At 42.4% G+C, this 20,787-nt stretch overlaps 1 protein-coding gene across 4 annotated transcripts in view; it reads right to left on the bottom strand.

Moving 5' to 3' along the window:
• Positions 1–8: 8 nt before the first annotated feature.
• Positions 9–20,787, bottom strand: part of LOC121840482 (choline transporter-like protein 2) — a 22,916-nt gene continuing 2,137 nt past the window's right edge. The window contains exons 1-20 of one of the 4 annotated variants that reach the window (XM_042304318.1): positions 17,135–17,317; positions 15,745–15,793; positions 15,532–15,605; positions 15,060–15,144; positions 12,898–13,099; positions 11,119–11,179; positions 10,866–10,992; positions 9,101–9,184; positions 8,553–8,665; positions 8,023–8,154; positions 7,256–7,448; positions 6,825–6,909; positions 6,356–6,618; positions 5,960–6,054; positions 5,660–5,763; positions 5,128–5,201; positions 4,844–4,914; positions 4,629–4,717; positions 4,301–4,385; positions 9–1,768 (exon numbers count right to left, since the gene is read on the bottom strand). In XM_042304318.1, the coding sequence (XP_042160252.1) occupies positions 1,656–1,768; positions 4,301–4,385; positions 4,629–4,717; positions 4,844–4,914; positions 5,128–5,201; positions 5,660–5,763; positions 5,960–6,054; positions 6,356–6,618; positions 6,825–6,909; positions 7,256–7,448; positions 8,023–8,154; positions 8,553–8,665; positions 9,101–9,184; positions 10,866–10,992; positions 11,119–11,179; positions 12,898–13,099; positions 15,060–15,144; positions 15,532–15,605; positions 15,745–15,793; positions 17,135–17,150 (2,115 nt within the window). In that variant the 5' untranslated portion in view covers positions 17,151–17,317 and the 3' untranslated portion in view covers positions 9–1,655. Of the gene's footprint in view, positions 1,769–2,083; positions 4,052–4,300; positions 4,386–4,628; positions 4,718–4,843; positions 4,915–5,127; positions 5,202–5,659; positions 5,764–5,959; positions 6,055–6,355; positions 6,619–6,824; positions 6,910–7,255; positions 7,449–8,022; positions 8,155–8,552; positions 8,666–9,100; positions 9,185–10,865; positions 10,993–11,118; positions 11,180–12,897; positions 13,100–15,059; positions 15,145–15,531; positions 15,606–15,744; positions 15,794–17,134; positions 17,323–20,787 lie in introns of those variants that run through there. The other 3 variants (XM_042304305.1, XM_042304309.1, XM_042304297.1) reach the window with 3 other exon arrangements.

Genomic DNA, 20,787 nt, shown 5'->3' with positions numbered 1-20,787 from the left:
TTAGTATGTAGCAGTAAAAAAAAAAACTTTATTATTTACAACACATCCTGCCTGCTCCAAAAACACACGTTTACACAATCCTTCTCTTGAAAATGAAATATACAAAAGCTTGCATTTGAGGTTAAGGAGATGGGCCAGCAGGCCAAATTTCACATATTTGTCTACTTTGGGGTGGCGAAGTCTAATGAGGATTTTCATTTAGGTTACATGTTGGTATGATACCCATGATTCTGAGGTAGGTAAATGTGTGCATTTTATGTTTTGACCTCTATGTGGTTAGTTGGTGCCACAGGATTGATGGTATGAAATAATGTTGTATTATCTGGGAACAATCTTTTCAAACAAAGGGAATTTTCTATGTTATTCACTTCATAATACAACATATTAAGGTGTGAAAAAACTGGAATGGTAATGACATCTCTATGGTCCAATCTTTCGGGGGTCAAATGTCATAAATGTATGCATTTTGGGGTATATCAAGACAGAATGGGAAGTATAGAAATATCTAGTTCTGCTATTTGTAACAGTGTTGTTTCAACGATGAGTCAGTCTAGGTCAATCATTTCGAAGAGATGGCAAAAATGTACCAAATACCATGTTTTTACGATGAGATCCACCCAATGGAGTGTTCTATTGTTGTTTGATACAGTCATTTTCAATGAGCATGTGAACATTCCAACTTGCCTTAAAATGTATTTATCAGCCTGCAAACATTCTATTGCATAGATTCCCAAACAACAAGACATATAAAGGTGTGAAAAGGTTGGAAGGCTACTCTTTTGGAGTGGGCATCATATCTATTTGTTCATAGGAATGGGGGAATAAGATGAGACTATTAAAACTTTACCACCCCAAAGTGGACTACATTTTTCACTGGCCTATGGACTACTTAACAAAGCTTCAGTCCCAAAACTAATACTGCATTAGAACATGTTTTCTTTACTTTGGTAAGTTACAGTAAATCTACACTGCAATATGCAGCCATTATACAAAGATCAACAGCAATAGTGAAAAATAATATTATTAACAAACCTGACGCAAAAATGATTTTGCATTTAAAGCAAAAACATTTTTGTAAATTAAATGTGAGAAAATCTATGTAATTCATTATACATTTGAGAAAACGGACAAAAACTTGGAGAATTCTCATGTAAAACATGTGTTCAAATTGAACACATTATACAGAGTCAGCCACAAAACCCCAAAAAGGTAACAAAGTTTTGTATGTTCAAAGAGAGTTTCAAGAGGACTGCAGAAAGTAAAACGGCCTAGCCAACGTAAAACGGCCTAGCCAAAGTAAAACGGCCTAGCCAACGTAAAACGGCCTAGCCAACGTAAAACGGCCTAGCCATAGCCAACGTAAAACGGCCTAGCCAAACAAAAGGCACAACAAAAATGTTAATAAAACAAGAACAGATTTACATCTTTAAAAAAAACAAATATTATAAGCTCTGTCATAGACACCTTTTGTGGGAAACACAACGAAATATGTTGGCTACTCATTCAGACCTCTCCGTTTGTGACGATGGCGTCCTTCTGTAGCCATACAGTATCATGATCTTAAGGCACATTCGACACACACAGCACACTGCGCAGGCAAGGCGGCTTGACCGCATCTTTCTCTGTTCTCCTCACACGTACGCACACACAAACAGCTAGTCTACAGTCTTGGCCTGATCCTCGTTGGACTTCTTCAGAATGGTGAGAAGGTTCTGAGACATGAAGTAGGGTCTCTCTGCAGTTCCGTCATTGCGTTCCAGGTCTTCCACTGGAAAATCAATGGATTGATGAGACAACAATAAGAGAAGCAACCATTGTCAAACTCAACATCTCTTCAGGTAAAACAGCATCCTATTCCTAACAACATAAAGGTTACCCAGACACCGTCTAAGCTTAATCCTGTACTGAAAAGCATGCGTTGATGAAAGTGCTTGTATAGTCCAGGACTAAACTTATTAAGTCTGTATCTGGGAAACTGTCCCAAAGTGAATAGAAACTCACCATTGTGTCATTCTCCCACTGTCCTATCGTCATTCAATATGATTACATTTGTCATTTACATGCAACAAAAAAAAGCTATATATTGATCCATACAACAAACTTTAATCAACAGCTGCATCCAACAGAAGCAAACTGAGTGGAATGTATCATATATAAGTGAAATACTACATCAGCTAACATGGTTACAATGTGACACACACTGACAGAAACAGATAGAAAACATTGACAGAAGGTTGCAAGGTTAGTTTTGATAAAGCACTCAAAGGCAATGTTACTGAAATACCATGCAGCACAGAGATAGGAAAGAGAGAGAGAGAGAGAGAGAGAGACAGATCGAGAGAAAGAAGAAAACAAAGGCAAATAGGGTCAGTAAACATTGAACAGGGCTTGCAGGGTCGTATTCATTAGGCCATGCAGCGGAAAACGTTTAAAAACATTTTGCAACGGAAAACAAAAACAAGTTCAGGTACGCCTCATAATGAGGCCGGAATGGAGTAAATGGAATGGCATCAAACACATGGAAACAATGTTTTTGATGTATTTGATACCATTCCACTGATTCCGCTCCAGCTATTTACCAAGAGCCTGTCCTCCCCAATTAAGGTGCCACCAACCTCCTGTGGTTAATACGACCTAGATCTGAGAGGTTAAAACGATTGCATCACAGCAACACAATCACAGCAGTTAAGCCAGTCCGAAATTCCAAGGCAAGTAGTTTGTGGAATTTCCCTACAATACATTGAGTCCAAAAACGTGTTCTTGGCTGGAGGGATCATCTATATAATTGATACAGAACTTAATAAGCTAAATAAATAATTACACACAGATGTAATAAGACATAATAAGCATACCTATTAATAAATACGTACTGTACATACACATTGATTCCATTGGAAATCACATTTTCATATCAAAGGATATCAAAGGATTTACCATTTGGTGTCAGCTGGTATCAATGTAAACATTGTTCATTTTCACCGTTAGTTGAAGTTTTGTTTTGATTGACTGTAAACATTGTAATAGTGAATTCATAGTGCATTCATTACTCATTACTTCATGATATTAAGACAATTAAATATTCATAATAACAATTGTAGTAGTCAGGCACAGGTTCAGCACTCACAGATCTACAGATCCTCACGATAAAAAAAACATCACAGTCTAAAACCAAACCAACACAATAAATGAATAATCAATAAATAAACATATTTTCAAGCTACAGAGATGCACTGGGTTTTTGATCAGCCTTTTACAACCACAGGACCTTGTTAAAACCATCTACCTTTATGTTAAAACAACCCTATGTGTGAATACAATACATTAGCACTGTGAAAAGTCTTGCATTTAAAAGCTGGTCATACATTTAACTGGTTCAAATCACACAGTCGTTAGCATAGAGTTACATATTAGCATAGAATTACATATTACGTCGTTAGTAACAGGTAGTGTATACTGGCTCCATACGGCACATGTTATATGAGGAGGGCCAGGAGCATTTCCTGACCTAGTTATGAGGTTTACCAAGCTTCACGTCTCCATGACAACGTAAACCACTACTCCTGGGGTGTAGAAGGATGGTCTTTAGGCTCCGCCTCTTAAGGTTTCTTTTCCTCTATCTCTTCCTTTTTAGGTTCTGTCGGCTGGTGATCCTTTGATCCCTTTTCTTCCACTTCTTCCTCCTCTTCTGGTCTCTTCTTTTCTGGTCCCTTCTCTTCCTCCTCCTCCTTCACTTCAGATTTCTCCTCTTGTGTTTCTTCCACTTCCGCCTCTTCGGTCTTCTCCTTCAGAGGTTGCTCCTCTTCGTTGGCCTGCATGAACACATCTTGGCGTTTCAGTTGTATCTCTCCATCTTGTTCTTTCAGCGGTACTTCCTCCTCCAGGCGAACTTCGTCCATCAGTGTAGGTTCACTTGGGTCAGCGTCTGGCTGTTCCGTACCATCTTTGTTGTCCTCTTCCTCCGCCATTTTGGTTTTGGAGAGAATCTCGTGAAGCTCCGGAGACATGAAGTACGGCCTTTCTGGAGAGCCGTCGTTTCTCTCCAGGTCTTCGCCTTCATTGTGTGTGTGTTTGATGAGTATTATGGGGTTATGTTTGTTCGGGTTAGTGGAAAAAAAGAACAGAAGCAAAACGTGTGGAATAAGAAATAGTGAAGTGTGGAATAAGGAGGGAAGAGACAAAGAGAAGGAAAAGTCAGAAACATGGCAGGCAAAAGAGGAATCTCAGGTAAAAAGAGCATTTCAGATTTGGAAAGTTGTGTGAGTGACTAAAGAGTATACCAATAAAATAGGATATTACTTACAGAAGCAGAGGAAGAGTGTGTCCACACACATAGCGTACACACTGAAGAATCCATGGGCAATCAGGTAGGATCCCACCACCACCGTCTAGGAAGAGAGAAACAGGCACACACACAGTGTTGGAATCAATACAAACAACACTTAGACACTCGAAGGCAGTGTTTCTCAGCCTTGAGTCAGTAGACCGGCCCTGGGATAATGTTGACCAGTTTTAATGTAAGGGTCCTATAAATAAGTATGATCTTTAGCTTACCAATCCCTAGCACAAAAAACATTGAGAAACATGGATTGAAGTAACAGTATAAGAGTTAATTCAGGCCTGTCTCTCACCAGAATGGGAACCCAGTAGTAGTTGAGAGAGGGGGCAGTCTGCTCCACAGCCTTAATCCTCCCAGAGAAGAAGAAGAAAGAACAGATTCCTAGCAAGAGAAGAAGAGATGCATATTATTAGGATATGAGGGCTCACTGAAAGGTATCACAGATGGTGGGAAACTGTACAAGGTGTCAATCAAGTCTCTCTGCTTGTGTTTCTGAGGATCACTTACCCACAATTCCAACGATGAGGAGCTTCCCCAAAAACAATAGGAAGTCAGTCACCTTGTCTAAGACAGCCACCCTGAGAAGCCAACAGAGAAATGAATAAAAAGAGACAGAAACCCAAAGAGATACATGAATACTGTCTATATGAATGGAGATGTGGAGTTGTTAAAGATGCTATTGCTCTTCAGAAAAGGTCCCAGAGACTTGGGTTTGAGAAGGAGATGTGAAGGGTTCATGGAGGGTTTATGTAGGGTTTATGAAGGGCGTCTCAGTAGTCAACAACACTCACCTGATTATATTTCTCATGAGGAGGAAGAAGGCATCTCTGGCTGAGGTACAGAAGCTTTTACCATATATTGCCACCTAGGGGAAACATGTGGTGTTACATACAGTGTCAATTCACACAGTCTTCAATTCACACAGTTCACACAGTCTTCAATTCACACAGTTCACACAGTCTTCAATTCACACAGTTCACACTGCCTTCAATTCACACAGTTCACACTGCCTTCAATTCACACAGTTCACACCGCCTTCAATTCACACAGTTCACACTGTCTTCAATTCACACAGTTCACACTGCCTTCAATTCACACAGTTCACACTGTCTTCAATTCACACAGTTCACACTGCCTTCAATTCACACAGTTCACACTGTCTTCAATTCACACAGTTCACACTGCCTTCAATTCACACAGTTCACACTGCCTTCAATTCACACAGTTCACACTGTCTTCAATTCACACAGTTCACACTGCCTTCAATTCACACAGTTCACACACAACGAACGTACATTCACACAGTTAGGTTGATGAACTCACCATGATGTAGGCATTTCTATTGAGGAACTTGATGAATTTCTCCAGGCACCAGAAGCAGCACTTCAGGCAGCTGAGCAGGAACTTGGCAAAGCGATTCTGGGCAGCTAGTGGGGTACATAACAACAAACAGGAGATAATGACATCTGTTCCTGTTCATTTAGATAACAACCATCTATTACAATGTAATAATTAGTAGTGACATTTTTTTTGGTCCATTTCCCACTGTATGTTGTCAATGAGGAAGTATCCCAGTCATTCACATCTGAGAATGGAACAGGATATGTGAGAATACCACCTCACCTTTCAGCTTCTGGTCCAGGTACTCCAGCAGAACCCTGATGACCTGAACCAGAGACAGGATGAGGGAACCGAAGGCAAGGGAGCCTGTATGGTATCTAGACAGGGGGAAGAAGGTAAAAGATTGTGTCCAAATGATTGGTCTCTCACTAACTCTCCATGCAACCCTTCTTTCTTTCTTTCTTTCTTTCTTTCTTTCTTTCTTTCTTTCTTTCTTTCTTTCTTTCTTTCTTTCTTTCTTTCTTTCTTTCTTTCTTTCTTTCTTTCTTTCTTTCTTTCACCCTATCACTCACTCACACACTCACTCAGTCACTCACACCCCCCACCCAAGTGCACTGCTTACACACACACACATGCATCCAAACCCCCACCCCCCATCCCACACACTACCCCTCCTACCTGAGGGCTCGACCAAGTGAGGAGCAGATGGGGTTGGCTGGGATGTCGTCGGGCTTCTTGAAGGCCCAGTAGTAGGATGCGAAGGCCCCAGCCAGGGTCACCTGACCCAGCGCCGTTACAAAGTTAGCACACCAGAAGAAGAGGAACACGTTGTAGAACTGGAACAGGATGAGGTATTTATGGTAGTAGGTCTCGCCTCCGTAGAAGGCAAACAGGCACTCGGCGTCCGGGCACCGGGCTGTGATGTTGGTGGTGTTGAACGTCTGAGAAAAGAGAGGGGAAATCTCTGTGATATTAGCACTTCTGCTGGTATTAAAGGAGTAGTCCACTTATATTCAATACATGAGAAAAAGGCCGTTTTTGAACACTATATACAGATAGAATAAAGGAACATATAAAAGTTTACAAAAAAATAAGCCTGATGTGTAAACAGGCAGATATGGAAGAACAGAGACATCTTGTGGCTCACCTCGGGATTGCAGGTGTCTCTGGAGTAATTACACTCAGTGGTGTTGAACACTTTGTACACCTGCTCATTGGAGGTGGACAGGAAGCTGGGAAAGGTGGTCAAGGAGGTTCCATCACTAAGGAAGTAGATACTGAGACATGTCATACAGACGTGACCATCTGCATGGAAACTTTATGGATACATTTAGTTTCCGCAGCGATGACTTGTGGAGGAGTCGTCCCAGTTATTTTCCTTGACGGTCTCAGTCTGTCCACATTTCAATCTGCACGGTTCCCTTACCATCTACAGCTATCTAGGCTAGCGCTACAACAAAACCTTTAACTAAAAGTAATCTAGCACATTTCACACCAATACAAGGACCGATACAGGAACACTTCTTTCCCTTGACAGACATGTAAACATGAATAACATGATTGACAGCTGAAGGATACACAGCGGTGATGGCCCAGTAGGCTATGACCAGGGCCAGCAGGGCAAAGGTCAACAGAGGGTAGAACAGTGATGACATCACATGGCCAACAGCCCTGCTGGCCTCCTTGATGAGGGCGATGGCGATGAGGACTCTCTTCCTGAGGAAGATGAGCAGCAGGATGACAACCACCTCCACGATGGACAGGATGATCACTGACGAAGGAGCGGAGTGCAGTTAGAGTGTTGGTGTGTGTGTGTGTCTCAACTTGAGTTGAATGAGTTGATGTGAGAGAGCGAGGGAGAAAGAGTATAGAAAGGGAGAGATAGGGAGAGAGAGAGAGTGTCATTTCTCCAAATTTGACATCCTTATTCAAGGTTTCAAAGACCTCTCTGATGAGAGTAGGCTGCCCGTCCTGTTGGGGAGGACGCAGAGAGCTGTGGGTTGGCAGCGCACTACATTGCTGCCTGCCATAACATGAGGGACAGTGTCTGACAGACCAACCAACCTGCACATGTCCTCTATGCTTACTGTTATTGTTCAATGTATGGTTATTTTGACCCTTGATTATTGTTGTTACTGTTGTCCTATTGACTATATTGATTATTATTATTTTAATTATGTTAATATTGTAAATCTCCAAAGTAAGCTTTGGCAATATGTACATCATGCAAATAAAGCAAATTCAAATGAATTGAGAGAGAAAGAGAAAGTGAGAGAGCAGAAGAGAGAGAAAAATAAATAGAGAGGGAGAGAGATGAAAGAGGGAGAATGAGTGCATGTACTCACTGAAAGCCAGCCAGGTCTGTCTGATCTGCAGGTAAACAGAGAAGTCTGTCTGCAGTCCCAGATCACGGATAGTGACGTCAGAACCCGGCTCTCCCTTCAGGCTGCGGTACTCCATGGCACAATGGAAGATCCCTAAACATTTTAAAGGTAAGAGTCAGTGAAATGACGTTGCACGAGCAGCACCGCAGATATTGCGATGAGCAAGATGAAATACTTGGCTCTCACACAACGACACAGTATCTGTACACGTGTACGGGGTTTTCTTCACACCGTTACAGCCTGGTAGCCATGGGACCAAATCAGCCGAGAAGTTTAGCCTTACACTTCAACGCTCTTAGTTGTTGCGGAAATTGACCCACTCTGATGTTTACTTAGTGCACCTACGTCATATCACTGAGCCTACCTCTAACATTTCTTAATGGTTAACTTGATAAAGCACAATGTTGATGTTATTATTTTTAATGGTACTTTAAATAGGTAAAACCACAGTATGTTTTCAGTTAGATAGGTTTTGGGAAAGGGGAATATACCATATCCGATGACCAGTATCACCATGACGATCATGACCCAGATCATGATCCCGGCCAGGTAGCGCAGGAGGACGATGAAGATGAGACTGACCACCATGGCTATCACCAGACCACTGGAGGAGAGACAGGAAATCACATTCACAGAACCTTATTAAGATGAGACTGACCCCCCTCCCACACACTGTCACCAGACCGCTGGAGGAGAGACAGGAAATAACATTCACATTCACAGAACCTTATTAAGATGAGACTGACCACCCTCCCACACACTGTCACCAGACCACTGGAGGAGAGACAGGAAATCACATTCACAGAACCTTATTAAGATGAGACTGACCCCCCTCCAACACACTGTCACCAGACCGCTGGAGGAATACAGATAATATTCAAATTCACAGAACTTTGTTATTCCTGTGAGGGAACATTTATCTCTATGGGGAAATGTTGGCTCAGCAATACATTATTGGGATAATACAGGTAACTATAGAGTGTGCAACTTTCTTTATTGTCTTGTGTCATGAGTGTGTTTACCACAGAGAGACACTCACATCAGTATCCAGTACCAGGATACAGTGTAGTCCTCAAAGATCCTCATGGCTACCTGGCGAGCCTCAACAACCACATTGGACTTCCTGTAAGAACAACAAGTCCACTTAACACTTCGCTAACAATTGACAGACAGACAGGCGGGCGGACAGACAGACAGATTGATAGGTTGGTTGGTAGGTAGGTTGATTGATTGATTAATTCATACAGTACCAGTCAAAAGTACCAGTTTGTACACACCTACTCATTCAAGGGTTTTTCTTTGTTTTGACTATTTTTGACATTGTAGAATAATAGTGAAGACATCAAAACTATGAAATAACACATATGGAATCATGTAGTAACCAAAGAAGTGTTTTCAAAGTAGCCACACCTTGCCTTGATGACAGCATTGCACACTCTTGGCATTCTCTCAACCAGCTTCATGAGGTAGTCACCTGGAATGTATTTCAATGAACAGGTGTGCCTAGTTAAAAGTTCATTTGTGGAATTTCTTTCCTTAATGCATTTGAACCAATCAGTTGTGTTGTGAAAAGATAGGGGTGGTATACAGGAGACCAAATCCATATTATGGCAAGAACAGCTTAAATAAGCAAAGTGAAACGACAGTCCATCATTACTTTAAGACATGAAGGTCAGTCAATCAGGAACATTTCAAGAACTTTGAAAGTTTCTTCAAGTGTAGTTGCAAAAACCATCAAGCGCTATGATGAAACTGGCTCTCATGAGGACCGCCACAGGAAAGGAAGACTCAGAGTTACCTCTGCTGCAGAGGAAAAATTCATTAGAGTTAACTGCACCTCAGAATGCAGCCCAAATAAATGCTTCATAGAGTTCAAGTAACAGACACGTCTCAACATCAACTGTTCAGAGGAGACTTCGTGAATCAGGCCTTCATGGTCAAATTGCTGCAAAGAAACCACTACTAAAATACACCAATAAGAAGAAAAAAACTTGCTTAGGCCAAGAAACACAAGCAATGGACATTAGACCAGTGGAAATCTCTCCTTTGGTCTGAGGAGTCCAATTTTGAGGTTTTTGGTTCCAACCTCCGTGTCTTTGTGAGACGCAGAGTAGGTGAACGAATGATCTCCGCATGTGTGGTTCCCACCGTGAAGCATGGAGGAGGAGGTGTGATGTTGTGGGGTTGCTTTGCTGGTGACATTGTCAGTGATTTATTTAGAATTGAAGGCACACTTATCCAGCATGGCTACCACGGCATTCTGCAGTGATTCACCATCCCATCTGGTTTGCACTTAGTGGGACTATCGTTTGTTTTTCAACAGGACAATGACCCAATACACCTCCAGGCTGCGTAAGGGCTATTTGACCAAGGAGAGTGATGGAGTGATACATTAGATGACCTGGCCTCCACAATCCCCCGACCTCAACCCAATTGAGATGGTTTGGGATGAGTTGGACTGCAGAGTGAAGGAAAAGCAGCCAACAAATGCTCAGCATATGTGGGAACTCCTTCAAGACTGTTGGAAAAGCATTGCAGGTGAAGCTGGTTAAGAGAATGCCAAGAGTGCGCAAAGTTGTCCTCAAGGCAAAGGGTGGCTACTTTGAAGAATCTAATTTGTTTAACATTTTTTGTTTACTACATGATTCCACATGTGTTATTTCATAGTTTTGATGTCTTCACTATTACTCTACAATGTAGAAAATAGTCAAAATAAAGAAAAACCCTTGAATGAGTAGGTGTGTCCAAACTTTTGACTGGTACTGTATATTGACGGTGTTTCGGGTTGAGGCATGAGGACTCACTTTGAAGCGTCCAGAAAATCAGTGGCGTTCACCTTCTCTCCCTCCCCGTTGTCAAAAATAGTCTCATTGCCAACGACAACCACACCACCTTTCATGGTACTGAGAGCTGGAAGGCACCGACGAGTGACTGGAGGGAGAGGAGAGAGAGTGGAGATCAAGAATCACTAACTGTGTGGCCACTATACATTTACTAAGTCTTTATAAAAACACACACACACATACAGTGTACGCTATGGCTCCTGAGAAGACTTACATGGTTTGCTGGACATGAGCATGGAAGGACACAGGCCATCCCTCAGGATCTCGGGAGCACTCTGCGAAACAAAACAAAGTCACCCTTAGTTACACATTATTTCCCTAACTACATACAGTGCCTTGCGAAAGTATTCGGCCCCCTTGAACTTTGCGACCTTTTGCCACATTTCAGGCTTCAAACATAAAGATATAAAACCTTATTTTTTTGTGAAGAATCAACAACAAGTGGGACACAATCATGAAGTGGAACGACATTTATTGGATATTTCAAACTTTTTTAACAAATCAAAAACTGAAAAATTGGGCGTGCAAAATTATTCAGCCCCTTTACTTTCACTGCAGCAAACTCTCTCCAGAAGTTCAGTGAGGATCTCTGAATGATCCAATGTTGACCTAAATGACTAATGATGATAAATACAATCCACCTGTGTGTAATCAAGTCTCCGTATAAATGCACCTGCACTGTGATAGTCTGAGAGGTCCGTTAAAAGCGCAGAGAGCATCATGAAGAACAAGGAACACACCAGGCAGGTCCGAGATACTGTTGTGAAGAAGTTTAAAGCCGGATTTGGATACAAAAAGATTTCCCAAGCTTTAAACATCCCAAGGAGCACTGTGCAAGCGATAATATTGAAATGGAAGGAGTATCAGACCACTGCAAATCTACCAAGACCTGGCCGTCCCTCTAAACTTTCAGCTCATACAAGGAGAAGACTGATCAGAGATGCAGCCAATAGGCCCATGATCACTCTGGATGAACTGCAGAGATCTACAGCTGAGGTGGGAGACTCTGTCCATAGGACAACAATCAGTCGTATATTGCACAAATCTGGCCTTTATGGAAGAGTGGCAAGAAGAAAACCATTTCTTAAAGATATCCATAAAAAGTGTTGTTTAAAGTTTGCCACAAGCCACCTGGGAGACACACCAAACATGTGGAAGAAGGTGCTCTGGTCAGATGAAACCAAAATTGAACTTTTTGGCAACATTGCAAAACGTTATGTTTGGCGTAAAAGCAACACAGCTCATCACCCTGAACACACCATCCCCACTGTCAAACATGGTGGTGGCAGCATCATGGTTTGGGCCTGCTTTTCTTCAGCAGGGACAGGGAAGATGGTTAAAATTGATGGGAAGATGGATGGAGCCAAATACAAGACCATTCTGGAAGAAAACCTGATGGAGTCTGCAAAAGACCTGAGACTGGGACGGAGATTTGTCTTCCAACAAGACAATGATCCAAAACATAAAGCAAAATCTACAATGGAATGGTTCAAAAATAAACATATCCAGGTGTTAGAATGGCCAAGTCAAAGTCCAGACCTGAATCCAATCGAGAATCTGTGGAAAGAACTGAAAACTGCTGTTCACAAATGCTCTCCATCCAACCTCACTGAGCTTGAGCTGTTTTGCAAGGAGGAATGGGAAAAAGTTCAGTCTCTCGATGTGCAAAACTGATAGAGACATACCCCAAGCGACTTACAGCTGTAATCGCAGCAAAAGGTGGCGCTACAAAGTATTAACTTAAGGCGGCTGAATAATTTTGCACGCCCAATTTTTCAGTTTTTGATTTGTTAAAAAAGTTTGAAATATCCAATAAATGTCGTTCCACTTCATGATTGTGTCCCACTTGTTGTTGATTCTTCACAAAAAATACAGTTTTATATCTTTATGTTTGAAGCCTGAAATGTGGCAAAAGGTCGCAAAGTTCAAGGGGGCCGAATACTTTCGCAAGGCACTGTACTTTGCCACTGCAAATGTATCTCCTGTCACCCACCATTTTGGAGAAGTCCACTCCTTCCTTGCAGAACTGCTTGTAGTACTCCTGCTCTCCTTTGTTCAGGTAGGCTTTCAACAACGTCATGTGTTTGGTAGGACAGCTTTCCACACATAACTGAGTGGTGGGGCACTGGAACTCCAGCAGGGTCAGGGGACTGGCACACTTCAGGATGTTGAAGTAGAACAGGAGAGGTTTCTTCCTGTTAGAGACAGTTACAGTTGCAGTTGGAAGTTTACATACACCTTAACCAAATACATTTCAACTCAGTTTTCACAATTCCTGACATTTAATCCTAGTAAAAATCTAGTTAGGATCACCACTTTATTTTAAGAATGTGAAATTTCAGAATCGTAGTTGAGATAATTATTTATTTCAGCTTTTATTTCTGTCATCACATTCCCAGTGGGTCAGAAGTTCACATACACTCAATTAGTATACAGTAGCATTGACTTTAAATTGTTTAACTTGGGTCAAACATTTGGGGTAGCCTTCCACAAGCTTCCCACAATATTGTCCATTTGGAAGACCCATTTGCGACCAAGCAAATGATGTCATGGCTTTAGAAGCTTTTGATAGGTTAATTGACATCATTTGAGTCTACCTTCAGACTCAGTGCCTCTTTGCTTGACATCATAGGAAAATCAAAAGAAATCAGCCAAGACCTCAGAAAATAAATTGTAGACCTCCATAAGTCTGGTTCATCCTTGGGAGCAATTTCCAAACATCTGAATGTACCACGTTCATCTGTACAAACAATAGTACGCAAGTATAAACACCATGGGACCACGCAGCCGTCATACCGCTCAGGAAGGAGACGCATTCTGTCTCCTAGAGAGGAACGTACTTTGGTGCGAAAACTGCAAATCAATCCATGAACAACAGCAACGGACCTTGTGAAGATGCTGGAGGAAACAGGTACAAAAGTTTCTATATCCACAGTAAAACAAGTCCTATATCGACATAACCTGAAAGGCCGCTCAGCAAGGAAGAAGCCACTTCTCCAAATCCGCCATAAAAAGCCAGACTGCAGTTTGCAACGACACATGGGGACAAAGATCGTACTTTTTGGAGAAATGTCCTCTGGTCTGATGAAACAAAAATAGAACTGTTTGGCCATAATGACCATTGTTATGTTTGGAGGAAAAAGGGGGAGGCTTGCAAGCTGAAGAACACCGTCCCAAACGTGAAGCACGAGGGTGGCATCATCATGTTGTGGGGATGCTTTGCCGCAGGAGGGACTGGTGCACTTCACAAAATAGATGGCATCATGAGGAAATGAAAATTATGTGGATATATTGAAGCAACATCTCAAGACATCAGTCAGGAAGTTAAAGTTTGGTCGCAAATGAGTCTTCCAAATGGACAATGACCCCAAGAATACTTGCAAAGTTGTGGCAAAATGGCTTAAGGACAACAAAGTCAAGGTATTTCTGTGGCCATCACAAAGCCCTGACCTCAATCCTATAGAAAATTTGTGGGCAGAACTGAAAAATCTGCGAGCAAGGAGGCCTACAATCCTGACTCAGTTACACCAGCTCTGTCTGGAGGAATGGGCCAAAATTCCCCTAACTTATTGTGGGAAGCTTGTGGAAGGCTACCCGAAACGTTTGACTCAAGTTAAACAATTTAAAGGCAATGCTACCAAAAACTAATTGAGTGTATGTAAACTTCTGATCCACTGGGAATGTGATGAAAGAAATAAAAGCTGAAATAAATCATTCTCTCTACTATTATTCTGACATTTCACATTCTTAAAATAAAGTGGTGATCCTAACTGACCTAAGACAGGGAATTTTTACTAGGATTAAACGTCATGAATTGTGAAAAACTGAGTTTAAATGTATTTGGCTAAGGAGTATGTAATCTTCCGACTTCAACTGTAGTAGTTCATATGTAGAGACAGTTATATAGTAGTTCATATTTACAGGAAGTACATATACAGAGGTTATAACACATCCTTCAGGATGTTCTTTTTTATCTTCACACAACAGGTTACAGGCTCACCACAAAGCATCAGGATGATACCACAAAAGACATATTAACACAAAGAGACAGATAATATCTTGACATGTGAATGGACAAGAGGAATTCTAAAGGATCAGTATTGAAGAGAGATGTTCAAAGGCAGAATAAATAGGGGGGTAATGGAAGGGGCTTACTCCAGGGGGGTCCCGGCCTGGCCACAGAACTGTCCTCTGCTGTCAGTCGGGTAGATAACCTTCCTGGGGTCCCCCTGAGACCAGGCTGGAGTAGGAGGAAGTATAACAACACTGTAGTTCAGATACCATCCAGTTATCATAACGACACACGATGGAATCGAATAGAATCATTTCAAATAGAATAAAATATCACTTTACTGTGTCTTGTTTGGGCCTTGTGTTTTGGTTAATCATGTCACATGACCTGGAATTGAAACTTTATTTAAAGCTCTTTCATCAAACTGCTCCCTTTTTTTTTTATGTCCGACGGCCCAGCACCATCCTCAGACCATTTCTTACATTTTTGGTCCAATTATCATTTCTGGAAAAGGCTTACAATAAAAGTTCAAATCCAGGTCATGTGACATGATTAACAAAAACACAGGGCCCTAGAACTGATGTAATGGCTTAGTGTAGTTATGGAGACACTGACCCAGGATCCCCACAGCAAAGTATCCCAGTATGGCCAAGATGAAGAGAATACAGCAGAACACATCTGTGCAGCCCCTGGCAACCACAGGAGCAGAGAGGGAGAGAGAGAGATGGTTTGACTGCTATTTTTTGACGTTGAGCTTTATTAAGCTTTGCTATGTGGGTAATTGATAGAGTGAGGTTTGGCTGTCAAAGCTGATAATGAGATGATTACCTGTTGTGGATGGGTCCTTTGAAGGTAGGGTCAAACTTCCGTGCTTCACCTGTGAACAAGCAAAAGAGAGAGTTTTTCTTTACATTTATACACAGTGTGTGTGTGTGTGTGTGTGTGTGTGTGTGTGTGTGTGTGTGTGTGTGTGTGTGTGTGTGTGTGTGTGTGTGTGTGTGTGTGTGGTGTATGTGGTTATATCTGTGTATCAGTATATCTGTAAGTGTGTGTACACATTAACAACGCTGAGACGTATTTTCCATAACAAAAGGATTCTCCCGCAAGACCGACATGCCTAGCAACCCACAAAATGGCTCCCCGGTGACTCAGAGCTCCTTGTGGACATTCTTAGGCGCCATAGTAACGCTATGGTAACACCTCAGAGACTAGGCAGGCGCCACATCAGACAGCGCATCTACTCAATTGACCATAGTCTGGTAGCAAAGCAAGACAATTATAATGCTGTGTATACAGTCTGAATGGTCCTGATACAATGTATTCTACATAACATCTAGAAACCAACACAAAAAGCTCATTCACCCAAGAACATTTTTAGTTCTTACCCAGAGTGACTTACAGTACTGAGTGCATACACTGTTGTTCCCCCGTGGGAATCAAACCCACAACCCTGGCATTGCCAACGCCATGCTCCACTAACTGAGCTACACAGTTCTACAATACGCAAATGATGTGGGGCAACATTTTATTTCCTGTTTTGCATCTAAGATCTTGACCCTTATCCTGTTATGACATATGGCCATGTGTCTTGTTAACGAACGTGTCACATTATTTTCTGAACATAGAGCACAGTGTGACTGAGAACATTGTTGCAGCTTCTTGTGGACATGATATACTGCTCTGTCAACGTGAGATATAACAGTGAGTCAGGCTTTCCATCCTGCTCAACAAAAAAATAGGAAACACCCCTTTTCTTCAGATGGCAGAACAATTAGTTTGACTGTACAGTATTTAAGAACATTATGAGTGTTGGAAATCCCATTGTACACAACGGCTGCAATGTGATGACACACTGTAGCCTACACTCCTAGAAAAAGGGTTCCAAAATGGTTCTTCGGCTGTCCCCATAGGAGAACCCTCTTTGGTTCTACGAGTGTACACTATTTCACTGTGTCATCAGATCACACACGTTGCAACCATCGAACACCCAGTGTCCCATAGAATAAACCATATTGGTTTGTAAACAAAAGTGAGTTGCCTCAATCTCATTCATTTACTGTCTTTAATTACAGTCCATAATGTTCAGTTCAAAACATAAACGACGTCACAGACAACAACTGCAAAGGCTACTCCCATCATGCCCTCAATCAGTGAGAAGTGAAAGAAACAACAGGCACAACGAAAACCGTTACACCGCCGTCCTGAATATTTACAATACCTTTATTCTTTGCCATTCTCACTCCTCAGTCACTCCCTTTCTGTCTTTTTCATCAACAGGTTGGCTGTATTCATGTGTTGTGCTGTGTTGCCTATATTTATTTCAGTACACTTCTAATGCGTTAAGTGTGTCTCGACTCCAGACCACCACCTCAGACCTCACTTCCTTCTTCCTGTGTATTGCAAAATAAAGAATGAGTCAAATCTTGTTCTGCCTTCCTTTACCATTACGCTCCCTCCATTCCCTCGCTCTCTTCATTTCTCCCTCTCTTTGCCTATTTTACTGGGCTGTTATCATGGGAATGGGTGGCACACAGGAGGGTTGGAGAGGAGAGAGAGAGAGAGAGGTAACAGTGTTTTCCTTTTCCCTCGACCGGGCATAACTGAACCTTTTTCACTCCTAAAATGACTTTGGTGAGTTCACCCTAATAGAGGGGATTTTAAAAGCTTTACAGGACTTGCATCTATCCTAAAATAGATGGGTGTGGATGCAAAAGTCAGGGCGACTAGAAACGAAGCTAAACATCTATCACTCTCATGTAGGTCAAGTATGTAGACACTGATATAATATGATCATTCGTAAAACTCAACTGCAGTTCCCCTTCCTATTCAGGGGATAGCAACAGGCTATGCACCTAACTGGGTCGACTGCAAACACACAGTGTGTGGTGCACTGTGCATGACTTAGTTAGGTCCTAGTGGTTCATCCAGAATGTTCCTTCAAATAACACATGCAACCTTATATCTGTAAAAAGCCTACAGGAAGAGGATCCTTCATATGAGTCGGCAGTTCTCTCGCTAACCAGCGATGATGGGACTTCTCTGAACTTTCTAACTTCTTGTTTCAAAGTTAAGACGTATTTTTTTAAACGTTTCACTCCTGATTGCCTTCACAACCGTGCTGAAAGTATCTATAACTAGACTACATATGATTTACAAACAATTGATTAACTATCAAATATACGATCTATAAGTCTATAGTCTATAAATGAGTTTTCAACAAAACACTGGCAATGTTTGTAGTCTACCCAGCATTTTCTTTTGTACTGTCTTGTATTTTAATGTGTATTTTATATTGTATTAGACAGGGCGCATTTGGAAAAGAGAGCTCTCAATATGTCTTCCCAGTCGATATAAAGGTTCAATCAAAAATGAAAATGCAGCCTGCATAGTCCACCATACATATCTGTGTCTGTTCTGGAAGGACATATGCCCTCCTACATGCTCTCCCTGGTCTGGCCATGACACCTTCCCACCTTCCCACCTTCCAACCTCCAAGGCCATGTGATAGACACACAGCGTAGACAATACTGACTAGTGTGTATTGACAGACTTCAGTCTGACAATGGGACCTAGAGTGGGTGTAGCCTGGAAGCAGATCTGTGCTGTCTTGTCAATTGTCACATGACATAAGCAATAAAGTTCAAACAGATCTGGGGCCAGCCTAGAAGAAGCTTTTATCCAAAACGCTCAGTTCAGTGAGTCCTTTCACTATGTGACCGCAAGGACCCTGACGTTGCTGGCATAATGCCCTTACCAGCTGAGCCACACAGTGCCGTCATGATGGACATGTTCCACTTCCAGACCCAGTGGGACTATTGAATGTCCACTACCTAGACACTCTTAATGGGGTTGTGGTCTTAGTGATCTAATTGTTTAGTGTCTGCTGGTCTGTTGTGGTCTAGTGATCTAATGGTTTAGTGTCTGCTGGTCTGTTGTGGTCTAGTGATCTAATGGTTTAGTGTCTGCTGGTCTGTTGTGGTCTAGTGATCTAATGGTTTAGTGTCTGCTGGTCTGTTGTGGTCTAGCACACAGAGACAGGGCATTACTGCCATGGCTGGATGGCCAACATAACAGTAGCTGCGGATAGGTGGTGGAGAAAGAAGCCTCTCGTTCCAATGTTACTCAAAAACATGGCATTTGAGTGTCGATATGAATCTTGTATATTGATGAGTTATTACTAATTCCATGTGTCTGTACAGGAATAGGTTGGAAGGACTTCGCTAATAACACAGGCTACTATAGTGGCAGGTAGCCTAGTGGTTAAATTGTTGGGTCAGTATCAAAAGGTCACTGGTTCTAATACCTGTGCAGACAAGATGAAAAATATGTTGATGTGCCCTTGAGCAATGCACTTACACCTCACTTGCTCCAGGGGTGCTGTACTACTATGGCTGACCCTGTAAAACAACCCATTTCATTGCACCTATCTGGTGTAGGTGACAATTCAACAACAGTACATCATATTGATGTGTATATGGAATAGGTCATGGTGTAGTTTATACTGCACAACTCAACTGCTTCCAGAGTAAACTCTTCTTTGGCAGTAGCCTGAGAGAAGCCGTCAGATATTCCTGAGACTGAAGGGGGGGGGTCAGTTCCCTTTTCTGAAGTGTCTATACTTGCCGCTGGTTGCCAAATAAATCCAGCCCAAATCCTGCCTGCCGCTCCCCTCATTCCCCTACATGGCTCACTACGATCACACTAAGCAAATCTGTCTAACAGTTTTGCTGTGACCTGACAGCCAGAGACAGCATGACAAAGGATCATTGTGAAACAACACACTCACTCATATGCTGTGTGTGTGTGTGCCACTTGAGTTCATGAGTTGACTCAGTGCCCCTAGACTCAGTGTGATGAGTGGGTACATCAGACACTCAGCAACAGGCCTGTGCATGCTGCTACCGGCGGGTGTTTTAGACTAGACAAGACATCCAGCCGGCACACTGGCCCACTCATACACAGTCAGAGGATATTCATATAGACAGACAGCAGGGCAGGAAACTAGCCTGGTCCCTGGGCTGTTTGGTCTGTTTTGCTGTCTCCAGGTTGGTGGCAAAACAGCACAATGAGACATGATACCAGGGCCTGTATGTGTCTCAGAGTAATGCTGATCTAGGATCAGTTTCAATACTCCTACTCCAAGATAAACACTCCTATCTCCTAGATCAGTACTCCTCCTAGATCAGCACTCCTACCTCATAGATCAGCACTCCTTCCCCTAGATCAGCACTCCTTCCCTAGATCAGCACTCCTACCTCCTAGATCAGCACTTACCTCTTAGATCAGCACTCCTACCTCCTAGATCAGCACTCCTACCTCCTAGATCAGCACTCCTACCTCCTAGATCAGCACTCCTTCGCCTAGATCAGCACTCCTACCTCATAGATCAGCACTCCTTCCCTAGATCAGCACTCCTTCCCTAGATCAGCACTCCGACCTCCTAGATCAGCACTTACCTCTTAGATCAGCACTCCTACCTCCTAGATCAGCACTCCTATCTCCTAGATCAGCACTCCTACCTCCTAGATCAGCACTCCTACCTCCTAGATCAGCACTCCTTCGCCTAGATCAGCACTCTACCTCCTAGATCAGCACTCTACCTCCTAGATCAGCAATTCTACCTCCTAGATCAGCACTCCTACCTCCTAGATCAGCACTCCTACCTCCTAGATCAGCACTCCTACCTCCTAGATCAGCACTCCTACCTCCTAGATCAGCACTCCTACCTCCTAGATCAGCACTCCTACCTCCTAGATCAGCACTCCTACCTCCTAGATCAGCACTCCTACCTCCTAGATCAGCACTCCTACTTCCTAGATCAGCACTCCTACCTCATAGATCAGCACTCCTACCTCATAGATCAGCACTCCT

This window comes from Oncorhynchus tshawytscha, linkage group LG02, assembly GCF_018296145.1.
Source record: "Oncorhynchus tshawytscha isolate Ot180627B linkage group LG02, Otsh_v2.0, whole genome shotgun sequence".
Lineage (NCBI taxonomy): Eukaryota > Metazoa > Chordata > Actinopteri > Salmoniformes > Salmonidae > Oncorhynchus > Oncorhynchus tshawytscha.
The sequence above is the reverse complement of the archived record's forward strand: the minus strand, read 5'-3'. Positions and strand labels throughout refer to the sequence as shown.